We start from the raw sequence: 14,844 nt of genomic DNA on the forward strand, positions 1-14,844 counted from the left end.
AAGTACACTCTAAGCCAAAAATGGTAACAAGAGACAATAAAAAAGTCATTATATAATGAAAAGGAAGCCAATTTATCAAGAAAATATAACAGTTAAAAATATGTATGCACCCAAAACTGGAGCACCCACATAAATCAAGCAAATACTAATAGATCTGAAGGGAAAAACTGACTCCAATACAATAACAGGGAAGTACAATATGACACTTACAGCAATGGATAGATCCTGGATACAGAAAATCAGCATGGAAACATTATACCTAAACCATACTTTATAGATCAAATGGATCTAACGTCCTTTACAGAACATTCTATTCAACAACAGAACACACATTCTTCTCAAACACAGAACATTCTCTAGGACAGATCATATGATAGGTCATAAAACAAATTTTAGCAAATTTAAGAAGACTGAAATCATATGAAGGATCTTCTCTGACCAAATGGTAAGAAACTATACACTGACAGGAGGAAAACTAGAAAATTCACAAATATGTAGAAATAAACAAACTCTTCAACAGCTAATGAGTCAAAGAAGAAAATGGAAATTAAAAAAAATGCTGAAACAAAAATGGAAACACAATATATCAAAACCTATAGGATGTTGCAAAGGTGGTTCTAAGAGAGACGTTTATACAGTAAATGCCTACATTAAGATAAAAGAAACATCTCAGTGAGAAAGGAATCCATCAAAATCCTTGAGGAGAACACAGGCAGCAACCTCTTCGACCTCAGCCGCAGCAACATCTTCCTAGGAACATCGCCAAAGGCAAGGGAAGCAAGGGCAAAAATGAACTATTGGGATTTTATCAAGATCAAAAGCTTTTGCACAGCAAAGGAAACAGTTAACAAAACCAAAAGACAACTGACAGAATGGGAGAAGATATTTGCAAATGACATATCGGATAAAGGGCTAGTGTCCCAAATCTATAAAGAACTTAGCAAACTCAACACCCAAAGAACAAATAATCCAATCAAGAAATGGGCAGAGGACATGAACAGACATTTCTGCAAAGAAGACATCCAGATGGCCAACAGACACATGAAAAAGTGCTCCATATCACTCGGCATCAGGGAAATACAAATCAAAACCACAATGAGATACCACCTCACACCAGTCAGAATGGCTAAAATTAACAAGTCAGGAAATGACAGATGCTGGCGAGGATGCGGAGAAAGGGGAACCCTCCTACACTGTTGGTGGGAATGCAAGCTGGTGCAACCACTCTGGAAAACAGCATGGAGGTTCCTCAAAATGTTGAAAATAGAACTACCCTATGACCCAGCAATTGCACTGCTGGGTATTTACCCTAAAGATACAAACGTAGTGATCCGAAGGGGCACGTGCACCCGAATGTTTATAGCAGCAATGTCTACAATAGCCAAACTATGGAAAGAACCTAGATGTCCATCAACAGACGAATGGATAAAGAAGATGTGGTATATATACACAATGGAATACTATGCAGCCATCAAAAGAAATGAAATCTTGCCATTTGCGACGACGTGGATGGAACTAGAGGGTATCATGCTTAGCGAAATAAGTCAATCGGAGAAAGACAACTATCATATGATCTCCCTGATATGAGAGAGAGGAGATGCAACATGGGGGGTTAAGGGGGTAGGAGAAGAGTAAATGAAACAAGATGGGATTGGGAGGGAGACAAACCATAAGTGACTCTTAATCTCACAAAACAAACTGAGGGTTAATGGGGGGAGGGGGGTTGGGGGGGTGGGATTATGGACATTGGGGAGGGTATGTGCTATGATGAGTGCTGTGAAGTGTGTAAACCTGGCGATTCACAGACCTGTACCCCTGGGGATAAAAATATATTATATGTTTATAAAAAAAAAATAAAATTTAAAAAGAAACATCTCAAACAACTTAACTTTACATTCAAGGAACTAGAAAAAAGAATAAATAAGAGATCACAGCAGAAACAGAGACCAAAATAGAAAAGATTAAGAAACCCGAGAGAGGGTTCATTGAAAAGAACAAATCTTTACTAGACTAAGAAAAAAGAAAAGGATTCAAATGAGAGATGAAAGAGGAAGCATTACAACTGACACCACAGAACTATAAACTATCATAAGAAACAACTATGAACAACTGCATACCAACAAACTGGATAACCTAGAAGAAATGGATACATTTCTAGAAACATATCACCTACCAAGCCTGAATCATGATGAAATTAAAAATCTGAATAGACCAGTAAGTAAGGATATTATTTTTTTTTTCAAGATTTTATTTATTTATTTGACAGAGAAATCACAAGGAGGCAGAGAGGCAGGCAGAGAGAGAAGGGGAAGCAGGCTCCCCGCTGAGCAGAGAGCCCGATGTGGGGCTCGTTCCCAGGACCCTGGGATCATGACCTGAGCCAAAGGCAGAGGCTTTAACCCACTGAGCCACCCAGGCGCCCCAGTAAGTACACCCAGGCACCCCAGTAAGTAAGGATATTAACAAGTAATCAAAAACTTGCCAACACAAAGAGCCCGAGACCAGATTCAATGGTGAAATCTACCAAACATTTAAAGAATAATTAAAACTAATTCCCCTCAAACTCTTCCAAAATACTGAGAAGAGAACATTCCCAAATTCATTACAGGAGTCATACATAACCCTGATTACCAAAGCCAGAGAAGGACACTACAAGAAAGTTACAGACCAATATCCCTGATGAATATAGATGCAAAATTTTTCAACAAAATATTTGCAAGCTGAATTCAACAATACATTAAAAGAATCATATACCATGACCAAGTGGGATTTATCCCCAGGATGCAAGGATGGTTCAACATCCAAATGAATTGTGATATACCATATTAATAGAGTGAAAGACAAAAGTCATATGATCATTTCAAAAGGCAGGAAAATGATTTGACAAAATACATCTTTTCATGATAAAAACATTCAACGAACTGGATATAAAGGAAATGTATTTCAAAATCACAAAGGCCATATATGACAAACCCACAGCCAACATCATACTGAATGGTGAAAGACTGAACTTTTCCTCTAAGATCAAGAACAAGATAAGGATACCCAGTCTTATCACCCTGTTCAACATAGTACCAGAAGTCCTAGCCAGAGCAATCAAGCAAGAAGAAATACATAAATAAAAGGCATCCAAAGTACAATAGAAGAAGTGAAACTGGCTCTACTTATAGACGATATCACCTTAGACATAGAAAATCCTAAAGATTCTACCGAAAAACTGTTAGAACTAATCAACGAATTCAGTAAAGTTGAACGATACAAAATCAACACCCAGAAATCAGTTGTTTGTATACATTAACAATAAAACATCTAAAAAAAATCCTATTTACCACAGTATCATAAACAATACTGAATGATAGATTTAACTGAGGTGGAAGAACTGTGCACTGAAAAGGACAAGACACTGATGAAAAAAACTGAAGACACAAATGTAAAGATATCAAATGTTTGTGGAATGAATATTGTTAAATGTCTGTACTGCTCAAAGCCGTTAATAGATTCAGTGGCTATCCTGATCAAAATCCCAATGGCATTTTTCAAAGAAACCGAAAAAAAAAATCCTGAATTTGTACGGAGCCATAAAAGACCCTGAGTAGCCAAAGCAGTCCTGAAAAGGAAGAACAAAGCTGGAAGTACCTCATTTACCGATTTCACACTAAAGTATCAAACTATAGTGATCAAAACATTCCATTTCTGGAATCTTAAAGGGATACCTGCATTCCCACAATCACTGCAGCATTATTCCTAATAGCCAAGATATAGAACAGCCAAACTGTACATCAAAATACGAACTGATGAAGAAGATGTTGCATACAGGTACACTGTACTTTTTTAAAAGTTTGCAAGACATTTTGCTTTTATGAAAGATCTACATTAGCACCTGTTTTTGCTAAGCAAAATTGAAGAGGATTTTTACTTTATGAGAAAAGGCAAAACGTGAAAGTAGTATTCAGCATTTATTTCACAGCAAGCCCTCACAGAGGTGGCATGTACCCCAAGCAGCCAAGAGTGTCACTGCTAAGCTCTCCTGAGAACTACATTTTGTATCTCAGCATCAAGCTCCTTGCCATAGCTTTGAACTGTGCCTGTGGGCATTTGTGCTTTACCGCGATTTATTCTGGGCAGCCTTCTTAGCAAGATCTGTGTGTTTTAGGTATCAGAAAAGCCAAGAAGAGGTCACTTATTGGGTCTGGGAATGCTAAAAAAATCTTCCATATAAATGAATGGTAACTGCTTTTTTGATTTATGCCATATGAGTTTACAGAAGATTTCACAGGAAGGCTCTATTTTTGGGTAGTGGACAAAACCTGTATATATACAATGGAATATTATTTAGCAACGAGAAAGGAGGTCATCTACCATTTGTGACAACATGGTTGGATCCTGAGGGCATTATGCTAACTGAAGTTAAGTTAAACAAAGAAAGGTAAATATGGTATCAGTTATATGTGAAGTCTAAAACATCCAAACTCATAGAAACAGAGTACTTGTGGTGGTTACTAGGGTGTGGGGGGCTGGGGAAATAGGGAGACTGGTCAAAGGGTACAAACTTCCAACAAGATGATTAACAATTTTGGGTATCTAATGTATAATATGATTATAGTTAATAAAACTGTATTATATACTTTAAAGTTGCTAAGTGACGAGATCTTAAATGTTCTCACCATTTAAAAAAAATAGTAATTATGTGACATGATGGAGGTTTTAGCTAACACTATTATGGTAATCATTTTATAATACATGAGTGTATCAAATCAACACATTGTATATCTTAAACTTACATAGTGTTATATGTCAATTATGTCTCAATAAAGCCAGAAAAAATTATTTAACAAATATTACAAAAGAAGAAAAAATAAAAATTTAAAAGGAGGCATTAACATCTGAAAAACTTAAATTATACAGAAAGTTCAATGTATATGTTTTAATATATTTAATATGTGTGTGTATATATATATATATATATATATATATATATATATGGTTTTTAAAGATTTATTTATTTGACAGAGATCACAAGCAGGCAGAGAGGCAGGCAGAGAGAGAGGGGGAAGCAGGCTCCCTGCTGAGCAGAGAGCCCAATGCGGGCCTTGATCCCAGGACCCTGGGATCATGACCTGAGCCGAAAGCAGAGGCTTTAACCCACTGAGCCACCCAGGTGCCCTATGTATATATTTTTAATATTTAAACCTTTGATGAAATACAAGATTTAGGAAAAAAATATAAATTATCAAAACTGACTAGCACTCAAGAATAAGTAGCTGAAAGCGAAATAAGTTAATCAGAGAAAGATAATTATCATATGATTTCACTGATAGGTGGAATTTGAGATACACGACAGAGCATTATAGGGGAAGGGAGGGAAAAATGAAACAAGATGAAACCAGAGAGGGAGATAAACCATAAGAGACTCTTAATCTCAGGAAACATACTGAAGGTAGCTGGAGGGGAGGGAGGTGGGCGGGATGGGTTGGTGGGGTGATGGACACCGGGGAAGGTATGTGCTATACTGAGTGCTGCGAATTGTGTAAGATTGATGAATCACAGACCTGTACCCCTGAAATAAGTAATACATCATATGTTAATTAAAAAAAAAATAAGTAGCTGGAGCTGCAATGTGTTTAGTTACTGGGTGCTTAGGTGTTCTAGGTACCAACTACATGCATGGTACTGTGTTGACTTGTCTTTTCTAATTTATTCTTCGCCATACATTAGAAAGTGGAACTATTATTATGCCATTTTACAAATGAAAAAATTGAGGCTCAGGTAGATTAGGCAATTTGCCCACAGTCACGTAGATAGTAAGCATGAATCTAAAAGTTATCAAAAATTAACTCCCCTAGGATCCAGGACCAGAAAATTGTACTAGTATTTTCTTTTAACCTTTCTAATCCCCTGTCCTCAAAGAAATAAACTTCCTAATCCCAAAGAAACCATTAAGTATTCTAGAACACTAAAGAAGGGGAAGTTTCTGGAAAAAGAAAAGTTACTAGAAAGTTACAGGGGGAAGAAAACCATAAAAAGAAATGGAAAATTAGAGGTGCCCGGGTGGCTCCGTGGGTTAAAGCCTCTACCTTCGGCTCAGGTCATGATCCCAGGGTCCTGGGCTCAAGCCCCACATCAGGCTCTCTGCTCAGCAGGAAGCCTGCTTCCTCCTCCCTTTCTCTCTCTCTCTGCCTGCTTGTGATCTCTGTCTCTGTCAAATAAATAAATAAAATCTTAAAAAAAAAAAAAAGAAATGGAAAACTACCTAATTCACTTTATTTAGCATAAATTGGGATACGAAAATCTGATAAAGATATTTTGTATCCAAAAAATTGGATACAAAAATCTGATAAAGATCTGATAAAGATATTTAACAAACAAAAGCAAAACTAAACTATAGACCACCATTTCCCAATGTTTTCCACATCAAAGCTATCATTATTGAAATTTACCCAATTTTTTTATAAGAACCCTTGAAAAATCTAGAAATAAAGCATGCTTCTTCAACATAATAAGGATTACCTATCTTAAGCCAATAGTGAATATAATCCTTAATATAAATTTTAGAGACATTTGCACTCAAATCATAAACAAAACATACACGCCCACTCTCATCACTATACCATCGGGTATGAAAATCTAACTAAAATAAATAGAACATGAAATAAACAGGAAATAAAATCAACAGAAAAAAGACCACAAAATATCTGCAGACAAATTTCTGCATGAAAAACCCAAGACTCGGGGTGCCTAGGTGGCTCAGTGGGTTAAGCCTCTGCCTTCGGCTCGGGTCATGATCTCAGGGTCCTGTGATCGAGCCCCGCATCGGGCTCTCTGCTCAGCGGGGAGCCTACTTCCCCCTTCTCTCTCTGCCTGCCTCTTTGCCTGCTTGTGATCTCTATCAAGTACATAGATAAAATCTTTAAAAAAATAAAAAATAAACTTTAAAAAAAAAGAAAGAAAAACCCAAGACTCAAAATAATATATTTTATATACAATAATTCAACAATACAACTTGATTCAAACTTTTTGAGACCATAACTCCTGGTTAAAGAAATAGGAGAAAACATGGATTTAATTCACAATTTAAAAGAAGCAAATCATGTAAAAATATGTGTAATTAAATTTACTAAGCACTTATTATGTGCCAGGTACTGTTTTTAATTTTGGGGTACAGAAGTGAACCAACTAGACTAAGTTGCCTATATTCAAGAAATGCAAGTATGAAACTTAACAGAGAGGCAGTTACAAAGGTTGTGTGGAGAATCATACATGATGACTTGAATAAAAAGAGATAACATTTTTGGATGAAAATATGAAATACTGAAAACATCAATTTTTACCAAATTCAACAACTAAAACAGAATTTCAATCATTTTGATTAAAATCACATTATAGTTGTTGAACACTTACAAAGTCATTTAATTTACCTGGGGAAAAAAATGAAAAGAAAAACAAACAGAAAGAAACGACTTAAGAAAATTTGAAACAAACAAACAAAAACCAGGATATACCACCAGAGAGTCAAACATTATCATATAAAAGTGTATAATTAAATCATAACAATTAAGTCTTTACAGTACTGTCACAAAAAACAGATAGGCTAATAATGGAACAGAATAGTTAGCTAGAGCGGCGCCTGTGTGGCTCAGTGGGTTAATCCTCTGCCTTTGGCTCAGGTCATAGTCTCAGGGTCCTGGGATCAAGCCCCACATCAGGCTCTCTGCTCAGTGGGGAGCCTGCTCCCCTCCGACCCCTGGTCTCTCTGCCTGCCTCTCTGCCTACTTGTGATTTCTCTGTTAAATAAATAAATAAATAAATAAATAAAAATCTTAAAAAAAAAAAATAGCTAGAAACAAACTGGCAAATTCAAGAATTAAACCTGAGATTAAAAAAAAAGTGTCACTTAAAAATCTCATCTCATATGATGCATCAAAATAATTAGGGATGGATTAAATAGTTACGTGAAAAAGAAGACAGACCATATAAATCAGAAGGAAATACAAGTATATATTTGACTTTTGGATGGAAATTATATCAATAAGATAACAGATCACAAAAGAAAAAAAGCTGGACTAGTTAAGCCTGACAAAATTGTGCACATCAAAAACCATCATAAGCACAGTTAAAAATCAAACTAAAATGTGGAAAGTCCACCATAAATACAACTAAACAATGGTTTGCATCTGTACTACAAAAGGAGCTTGTGGAAATAAGGAAAAGACTAATAGTTCAATAGAAAAACTTGCAAAGACTATTGACAATTTACAGAAGAATAAATACAAAACACTGATAAATATATGAAAAAAAAAACCAGTAAATAAAAGAAAACTAAAGATATTTTTGCTGAATTAGAAAATATTATATGCACCTGATGAATCACTAAATTCTACTTCTGAAACTGATAATACACTGTGTTAATTAAACAGAATTCAAATAAGAAATTTTTTAAAAAGAAAATATTTAAAAGCTCAGGAATAATTATTGCTGAGAAGGTCCAAAGGGACAGAAACTTTCAGAAACTGCTGATGGGAGATTGGTATGCTCTTTTTGGAAAGTAATTAGGCACTGTGTATCAGGATTTTCAATATGTTCATAACCATTAAACAGGCATTCCATTTCTAGAAATAATCAGAAATGGTTACAGAGTGATATATCAATGTAATAGTCAAAATGTTATAAAATCCAAAAGTGCAGAAATAACCTAACTGCCCAACAGCAAGGGAATGGCTGAGTAAAATCAAAGTATATCTAAACGATTAAATATTACATAGCAATTAAAAATAACACAAAATTTTAATAAAGTACAAAAATATTAACATAATGCTAAATAGGGAAAAAGATAAAAACTGGGGAAAATATTTAAAAATGTTACTATTATCTCTTGGTAACTGAGTTATTCTTATAAAATTTTCTATAATAAAAATATATTGGTTATTTTTAGGGGGGAACCTTTTAAAAATTAGGTTTCTCTACTTAGAAGGTCAGACATAATCCATCACATGTGAAACTAGTTGACCAGGACAAAATTTAACAAGAATGGTTTTATAGTATATTTATCACATAGAAAACAAAATAACTGAATTTTAAGAAATCTTAGCTTTAAGTATAGGGGATGTTGGTATAGTAGGGCCATTTTCCTACTGTAAATCGCTTAGAAAAATCTCTTAATAACGCAGCCTATTATTTCTGCAATTTCAGTATACATAGTCAGCGTGGCTTATCATGATGCCTGGCAATCTGCTGCACTAGATGCATTTTTTCTAGTACTACATTAAGTAACAAATACAACCTAAACTATCATAATGATGGTAACATTCTGACAGCAGTCTTAATCTATCCTATGGTATGTTATCCCTGGAGAATTAATTCTTATTAGAACAGCATATAGATCTTTCCTTACTTAGGATGGGGTTATGCCCGAATAAACCCAGTATAAATTGGAAATATCCTAAGTTGAAAATGCATTTAGTACACTTAACCTATTTAACATCATAACTTAGCCTAGCCTACCTTCAATAAGCTGAGAACATGTATATTAGGCTACATTGGGCAAAGTCAACTGATACAAAGCCTATTTTATATTTATATAAAATACTATCTCCTGTAATTTATTGAATAGTATACTGACAGTGAAAAACAAAATGGTTTGAAGTATACTGGCTGTTTACCCTCATGGTCACACTGCTGCCTGGGAGTGTATGAGAGAGAAATGTATAGGAGTGTATCACTAGGCAGGGGGAAAAGATCAAAATTCAAAATCTGAAGTATAGTTTCTACTGAATGCATATTGCTTTTCCATCATCTTAAAGTCAAAAAAATCCCACGTCAAACCATTAGAAGTTGGAGACTGTCAGTATAAAGCTGGCCAAACCCTGCATTATTCTATCTTATGAAAAAATATGATCTTTTCATTAATGTACAGTTTTAAGAGTAAATAATTTCACTGTAGAAGTATCCACAGAGTAGTCATTTTACATTACAAATTCAAAGCATTAATGTTTTTGGAGAAAAACTGCTAACTCATGTACTTCTTTCCTCCCTGAAGATTTATTTTAACATTTAAGAAACAATAATTTGTGGAGCTGGGAATCACTTCTTCCTTTTACTGTGTAGATGCTCCAAAGGTAATAACTAATTTAAACATGTAATCTAATAATATAAATCAGATAACATCCCTACCATGATCTTGTTTAATTGATAAAGTTGTTCTGTTTCTTGACTACTGGCTTTATTTTTTTAAAAACTCCATTTATTTATGAGAGAGGAAGAGAGAGAGAGAGAGAGGGCAAGAGTGGGAGGAGGGGCAGAGGGAGAAGGAGAAGCAGATTGCCTGATAAGTAGGGAGCCCAACGCCGGGCTTGGGGCGTGATCCCAGGACCCTGGGATCATGACTTGAGCTGAGGGCAGACACTTAACCAGGCACGTTTGAATACTGGCTTTAAAACTTCAGGGAAGTGTCGTAAAACATTTTTAAGACGGTAACAAAATAAAAACTTTTTTCTTACTTTTAGACATATACTATGAAGCCTCTATTGAATATGCAGATATTTGTCCAACAGAATAACCATGCTGAGTGTGAGAACGCACATGTGTACATGGTGTGAGTTAGCGTGTGAATATGTAGTCAAAAGAAATGTTATATTTGGGTAGGAATTAGAGAGATCATTAGAGGTTGCACTAAGTAACATACAGAATTGCTGAATCACTATATTATATACCTGAAACAAATATAACACTGTATGTTAACTATACTGCAACTAAAATAAACAAACAGCATCTCTCCTACCAAAAAAACCCTCATTAACTTACTTTTTAAAATAACCACTACTTTATAGTTTCAAATACTCTAAAATACTGAATTAGAAGAGATAAAATCACTCTAGAAATAAAAGAAATGAGCCACACCTTTAATGAGCACCTTATCCTTGAAATTAGTTACTGCGACGTATGGAAGTACTGAGATAGAAAATACAATTTGTAATAAGAGTGGGATTAAGTTTTAGGTACTTACTGAGATTCAACTTGTTGTTTAATTTCTTGCCATTCTCCATATGGGTTTGATTTTCTATGAGCTTTGGATTTTTCTTCATTTGGACCTGATGAATTTTGTTCTTGGGTATTTTTTTCTTTTTGTGTTTCTGGTTCAGTTCCTTTATCACTATTTTTACTTTTTTCCTGAAATGTCAAAGTCAAGAAATAACATACTTCAAGCAAAACTACAGGGACACAATTTTTTTAACATAATCTTACTGATTTATAAATAATAATATACTAACTCAATATTTTTAATTTGCACATAACAAAAAAAAACACATAAAAGAATTTTAAATTTTAATGCTTGATTAGGTTTTTTAATATGTCAGATGTTAAGATACAATGGGCCAAGGCTGGTTTTTAAAGTAATCTAGTATGATTCAATTAATATTCTACAATTTTTAAAAAAATTTATTTTTTTAAATAAGAGACAGAGAACATAAGCAGGGGGAACAGAAGGCAGAGGGAGAAGAAGAAACAGGCTTCCTGCTGAGCAGGTAGCCTGATGCAGGGCTGGATCCTAGGACCCTGGGATCATGACCTGAGCTGAAGGCAGACACTTAACTGACTGAGACACCCAGGGGCTGCAGTGTTCTCCAATTGAGGGCATATACTGGCCTTTTTTAGTCCTCTCTTCTCTTTTCTGCCTTTTCTCCTTAATTATATATCCAATAGTGATCTTCCCTTATATTGTGCCTTTTCTGAATTTAATGCCATGTCATTAGACCCTACTACACTATCTACTTAAAGAACTCCCATAATCTATCAGTCTTAGCTGAAATCTGTCTTCACATTGAGGTGACTGCTAAAGCCTTAAAGGAATTATAACTGGTAACTATGTGAAATGAGAAAGAGACAAACCCTTGATTAGAAGGAGATCCCATGGGAGCCCTTGGGTAGGGCTAGTATTTTTATGGCACTCCTTCACCTGGGAAAACAAAGCTCAACGATTCAGTTAAACAAATGGACCATACACTAGATTTCACTCTCTCTGCAAGATGCACAACCATGGGTGGCAGTCTTAGGACACTGCTCTGTAATTCTCTGAATGGATATTAACTCATTCCCTCATTCTGTTCCATCATAAAACTTGGAGGCAGTATTCACTTTCTCTTAGCATTCTGGGCAATTTCTAGGCTGTGACCTTTTTTTTAAAATAAAAGACTTTTACTGAGATCATAATGTATGCTTTGATTCTAATGCAATGTAATAAATGCCTCCTCCTGAGGTTCATATCACCTTCCTCACACGATAATGACTTTTGGCCTCTACTCCAGATTCACTGATAACTTTAACCATGTTCTTTCTATTCAAACCCATCAACCTAGACCTTAAAAATTCCCTAGCCTGTTTTGTGAGCTTCACAATCAATGACTCCGGCCTTCAACTATATTTCAGTTGCTTAATGTTTATATAAGATATTTTCCCTCATATATAGCACATAGGTAGTATTTAAATATTAAATCCTTACATCAATGTACCTTTTAGTTTGAACTATGTCATCACTCAAAAATGCCCTACCTGTGAAATTTAAAATTCCAAAAGCATCACCACATTTAACCACAGTTAAGTTTTTCTTTTGGCTTTCTGGCTTCCTTACTTCTAATATACCTCCTGTCCAACCTTGTTACCATCTCTAATGCCTTAACTTCTCCTTGTTTTCTGTGTTTGTTGACCTCATCTAGATCTTACATCATTACAGAGCTTCACATCCACAGGGAATCATTTTATTTTTTTATTTTTGATCCTTTTTTTAATCAATATGGTAAGTGTACTCTTTATTTCTCATCACCTATTTCACCCATCCCCCCCACCCACTTTCCCTCTGGTAACCATCAGCTTGTTCTCTATAGTTTAAGGTCTGTTTCTTGGTTTAAATAGTAAAGGTCTGTTTTTTGTTTTAACTTTCCCTCTCTCTCTTTTTCCCCCACTGCTTGTTCGTTTAGTTTCTAAAATTCCACACAAGTGAAATCATATGATACTTTTCTTTCTCTGACTTATTTCACTTAGAATTATACTCTCTAGCTCCATCGATGTCACTGCAAATGGCAAGATTTCATTCCTTTTTTATGGTTGAGTAATATTTCACTGTATATATATACACCATATCTTTATCTAGTCATCTGTCAGTGAGCATCTGGGCTGCTTCCATAGTTTGGCTATTATAAACAATGCTGTAATACACACATGTTACGTAATAAACATAAACAGGAAAAACTTACTGTTTTTGTATTTTTGGGGTCAATACCCAGTAGTGCTGGATCCTAGGGCAGTTCTATTTTTAACTTTGTGAGGCACCTCCATACTGTTTTCCACAGTGGCTACACCAGTTTTATTCCCCCCCATAGTGCATGAGAAGGTTCCTTTCTCTCCACTTCCTTGCCAACAACACCTGTTATTTCTTGTTTTAGATTTTAGCCATTGTGACAGGTATGAGTGATTATTTCCTTGTAGTTTGGATTTGCATTTTCCTGATGATTGGTAATGTTAAGCACAGATTTTACACCCTTCATTAAAGAGCTCCATGTCTACACAGAATCACTTTATAAACATTTTTTTTGCTAGCACCCTTAAGTATCTTTGTCTATTTGTCTCCTGTGTGGGACCTAAAAACCTCAAACACAACCTATCCAATCACTGGTCTGTCAAGTGTTACATGGGGGGGGGAACCCCCACACAACCAGACTTCAAGTTATATTACAAAGCTGTAGTAATCAAAACAGTATGGTACTGGCACAAAAATAGGCACACAAATCCACGGAACAAAAGAGAAAACCCAGAAATGAACCCACGGTTTTATGGTCAATTAATCTTTGACAAAGCAGGAAAGAATATACAACAGGAAAAAGACCATCCTCACCAAATGGTATTGGGAAAACTGGTCAGGTAATGCAAAAGAATGAAACTGGACCAATTTCTTATACTATACAGATGAATAAATTCAAAATGGATTAAAGACCTAAATGTGAGGGGCATCTGGGTGGCTCAGTGGGTTAAGCCTCTGCTTTCAGCTCAGGTCATGATCTCAGGGTCCTGGGATCGAGCCCTGCATCGGGCTCTCTGCTCAGTGGGAAGCCTGCTTCTCCCTCTCTCTCTGTCTGCCTCTCTGCCTACTTGTGATCTCTCTCTGTCAAATGAATAAATAAAATCTTCAAAAACAAAAAACAAAAACCAAAACCTAAATGTGAGATCTGAAACCATAAATCCTTTAAGAAAGCACAGGTAGTAAGGACTCTAACATTGGCTATAGCAACAATTTTCTACATATGTCTGAGGGAAGGGAAATAAAAGCAAAAATAAACTACTGGGACTGCAATAAAACAAAAACCTTCTCCACAGCAAAGGGAACAATCAACAAAACTAAAAGGCAACTTATTGAATGGGAGAAGAGATTTTGCAAATGACATAGCCAATAAAGGGTTAATATCTAAAATATATAAAGAACTTATACAGACCAACATCCAAACAACAAAGAATCCAACTAAAAATGGACAGACACGAACAGAAATTTCTCTAAAGACAAAGAGATGGCCAACACATGAAAAAATGCTCAGCATCACTGATCATCAAGGAAATGCAAATCAAAACTACAGGAAAAAATGTTTATTGCAGCATTATTTACAACAGCCAAACTATGTAAGCAAAACTATGGAAGCCAAATCCCTAAGCAAACTGTGGAAGCCAAACCTCTATGTTTATTGCAGCATTATTTACAACTAACTATGGAAGTAGCCCAGTGCTCACTGACAGATGAGTAAGATGTGATATATGAATATGTACTGGATTATTATTCAGCTGTAAAAAAAGGAATGCAAGGTTGCC

The 14,844-nt window shown here is 35.4% G+C and overlaps 1 protein-coding gene across 1 annotated transcript in view; it reads right to left on the minus strand.

Moving 5' to 3' along the window:
• LOC111147129 (WW domain binding protein 4) overlaps positions 1-14,844 on the minus strand; it is a 68,855-nt gene that overhangs the window by 33,952 nt on the left and 20,059 nt on the right. Inside the window, exon 9 of the mRNA XM_022503033.1 lies at positions 11,000-11,163. Coding sequence (XP_022358741.1) covers positions 11,000-11,163 — 164 coding nt within the window. The remainder of the gene's footprint in view (positions 1-10,999; positions 11,164-14,844) is intronic.

Source organism: Enhydra lutris, unplaced genomic scaffold, assembly GCF_002288905.1.
Source record: "Enhydra lutris kenyoni isolate GAN:26980312 unplaced genomic scaffold, ASM228890v2 scaffoldscaffold15, whole genome shotgun sequence".
Classification (NCBI taxonomy): Eukaryota; Metazoa; Chordata; class Mammalia; order Carnivora; family Mustelidae; genus Enhydra; species Enhydra lutris.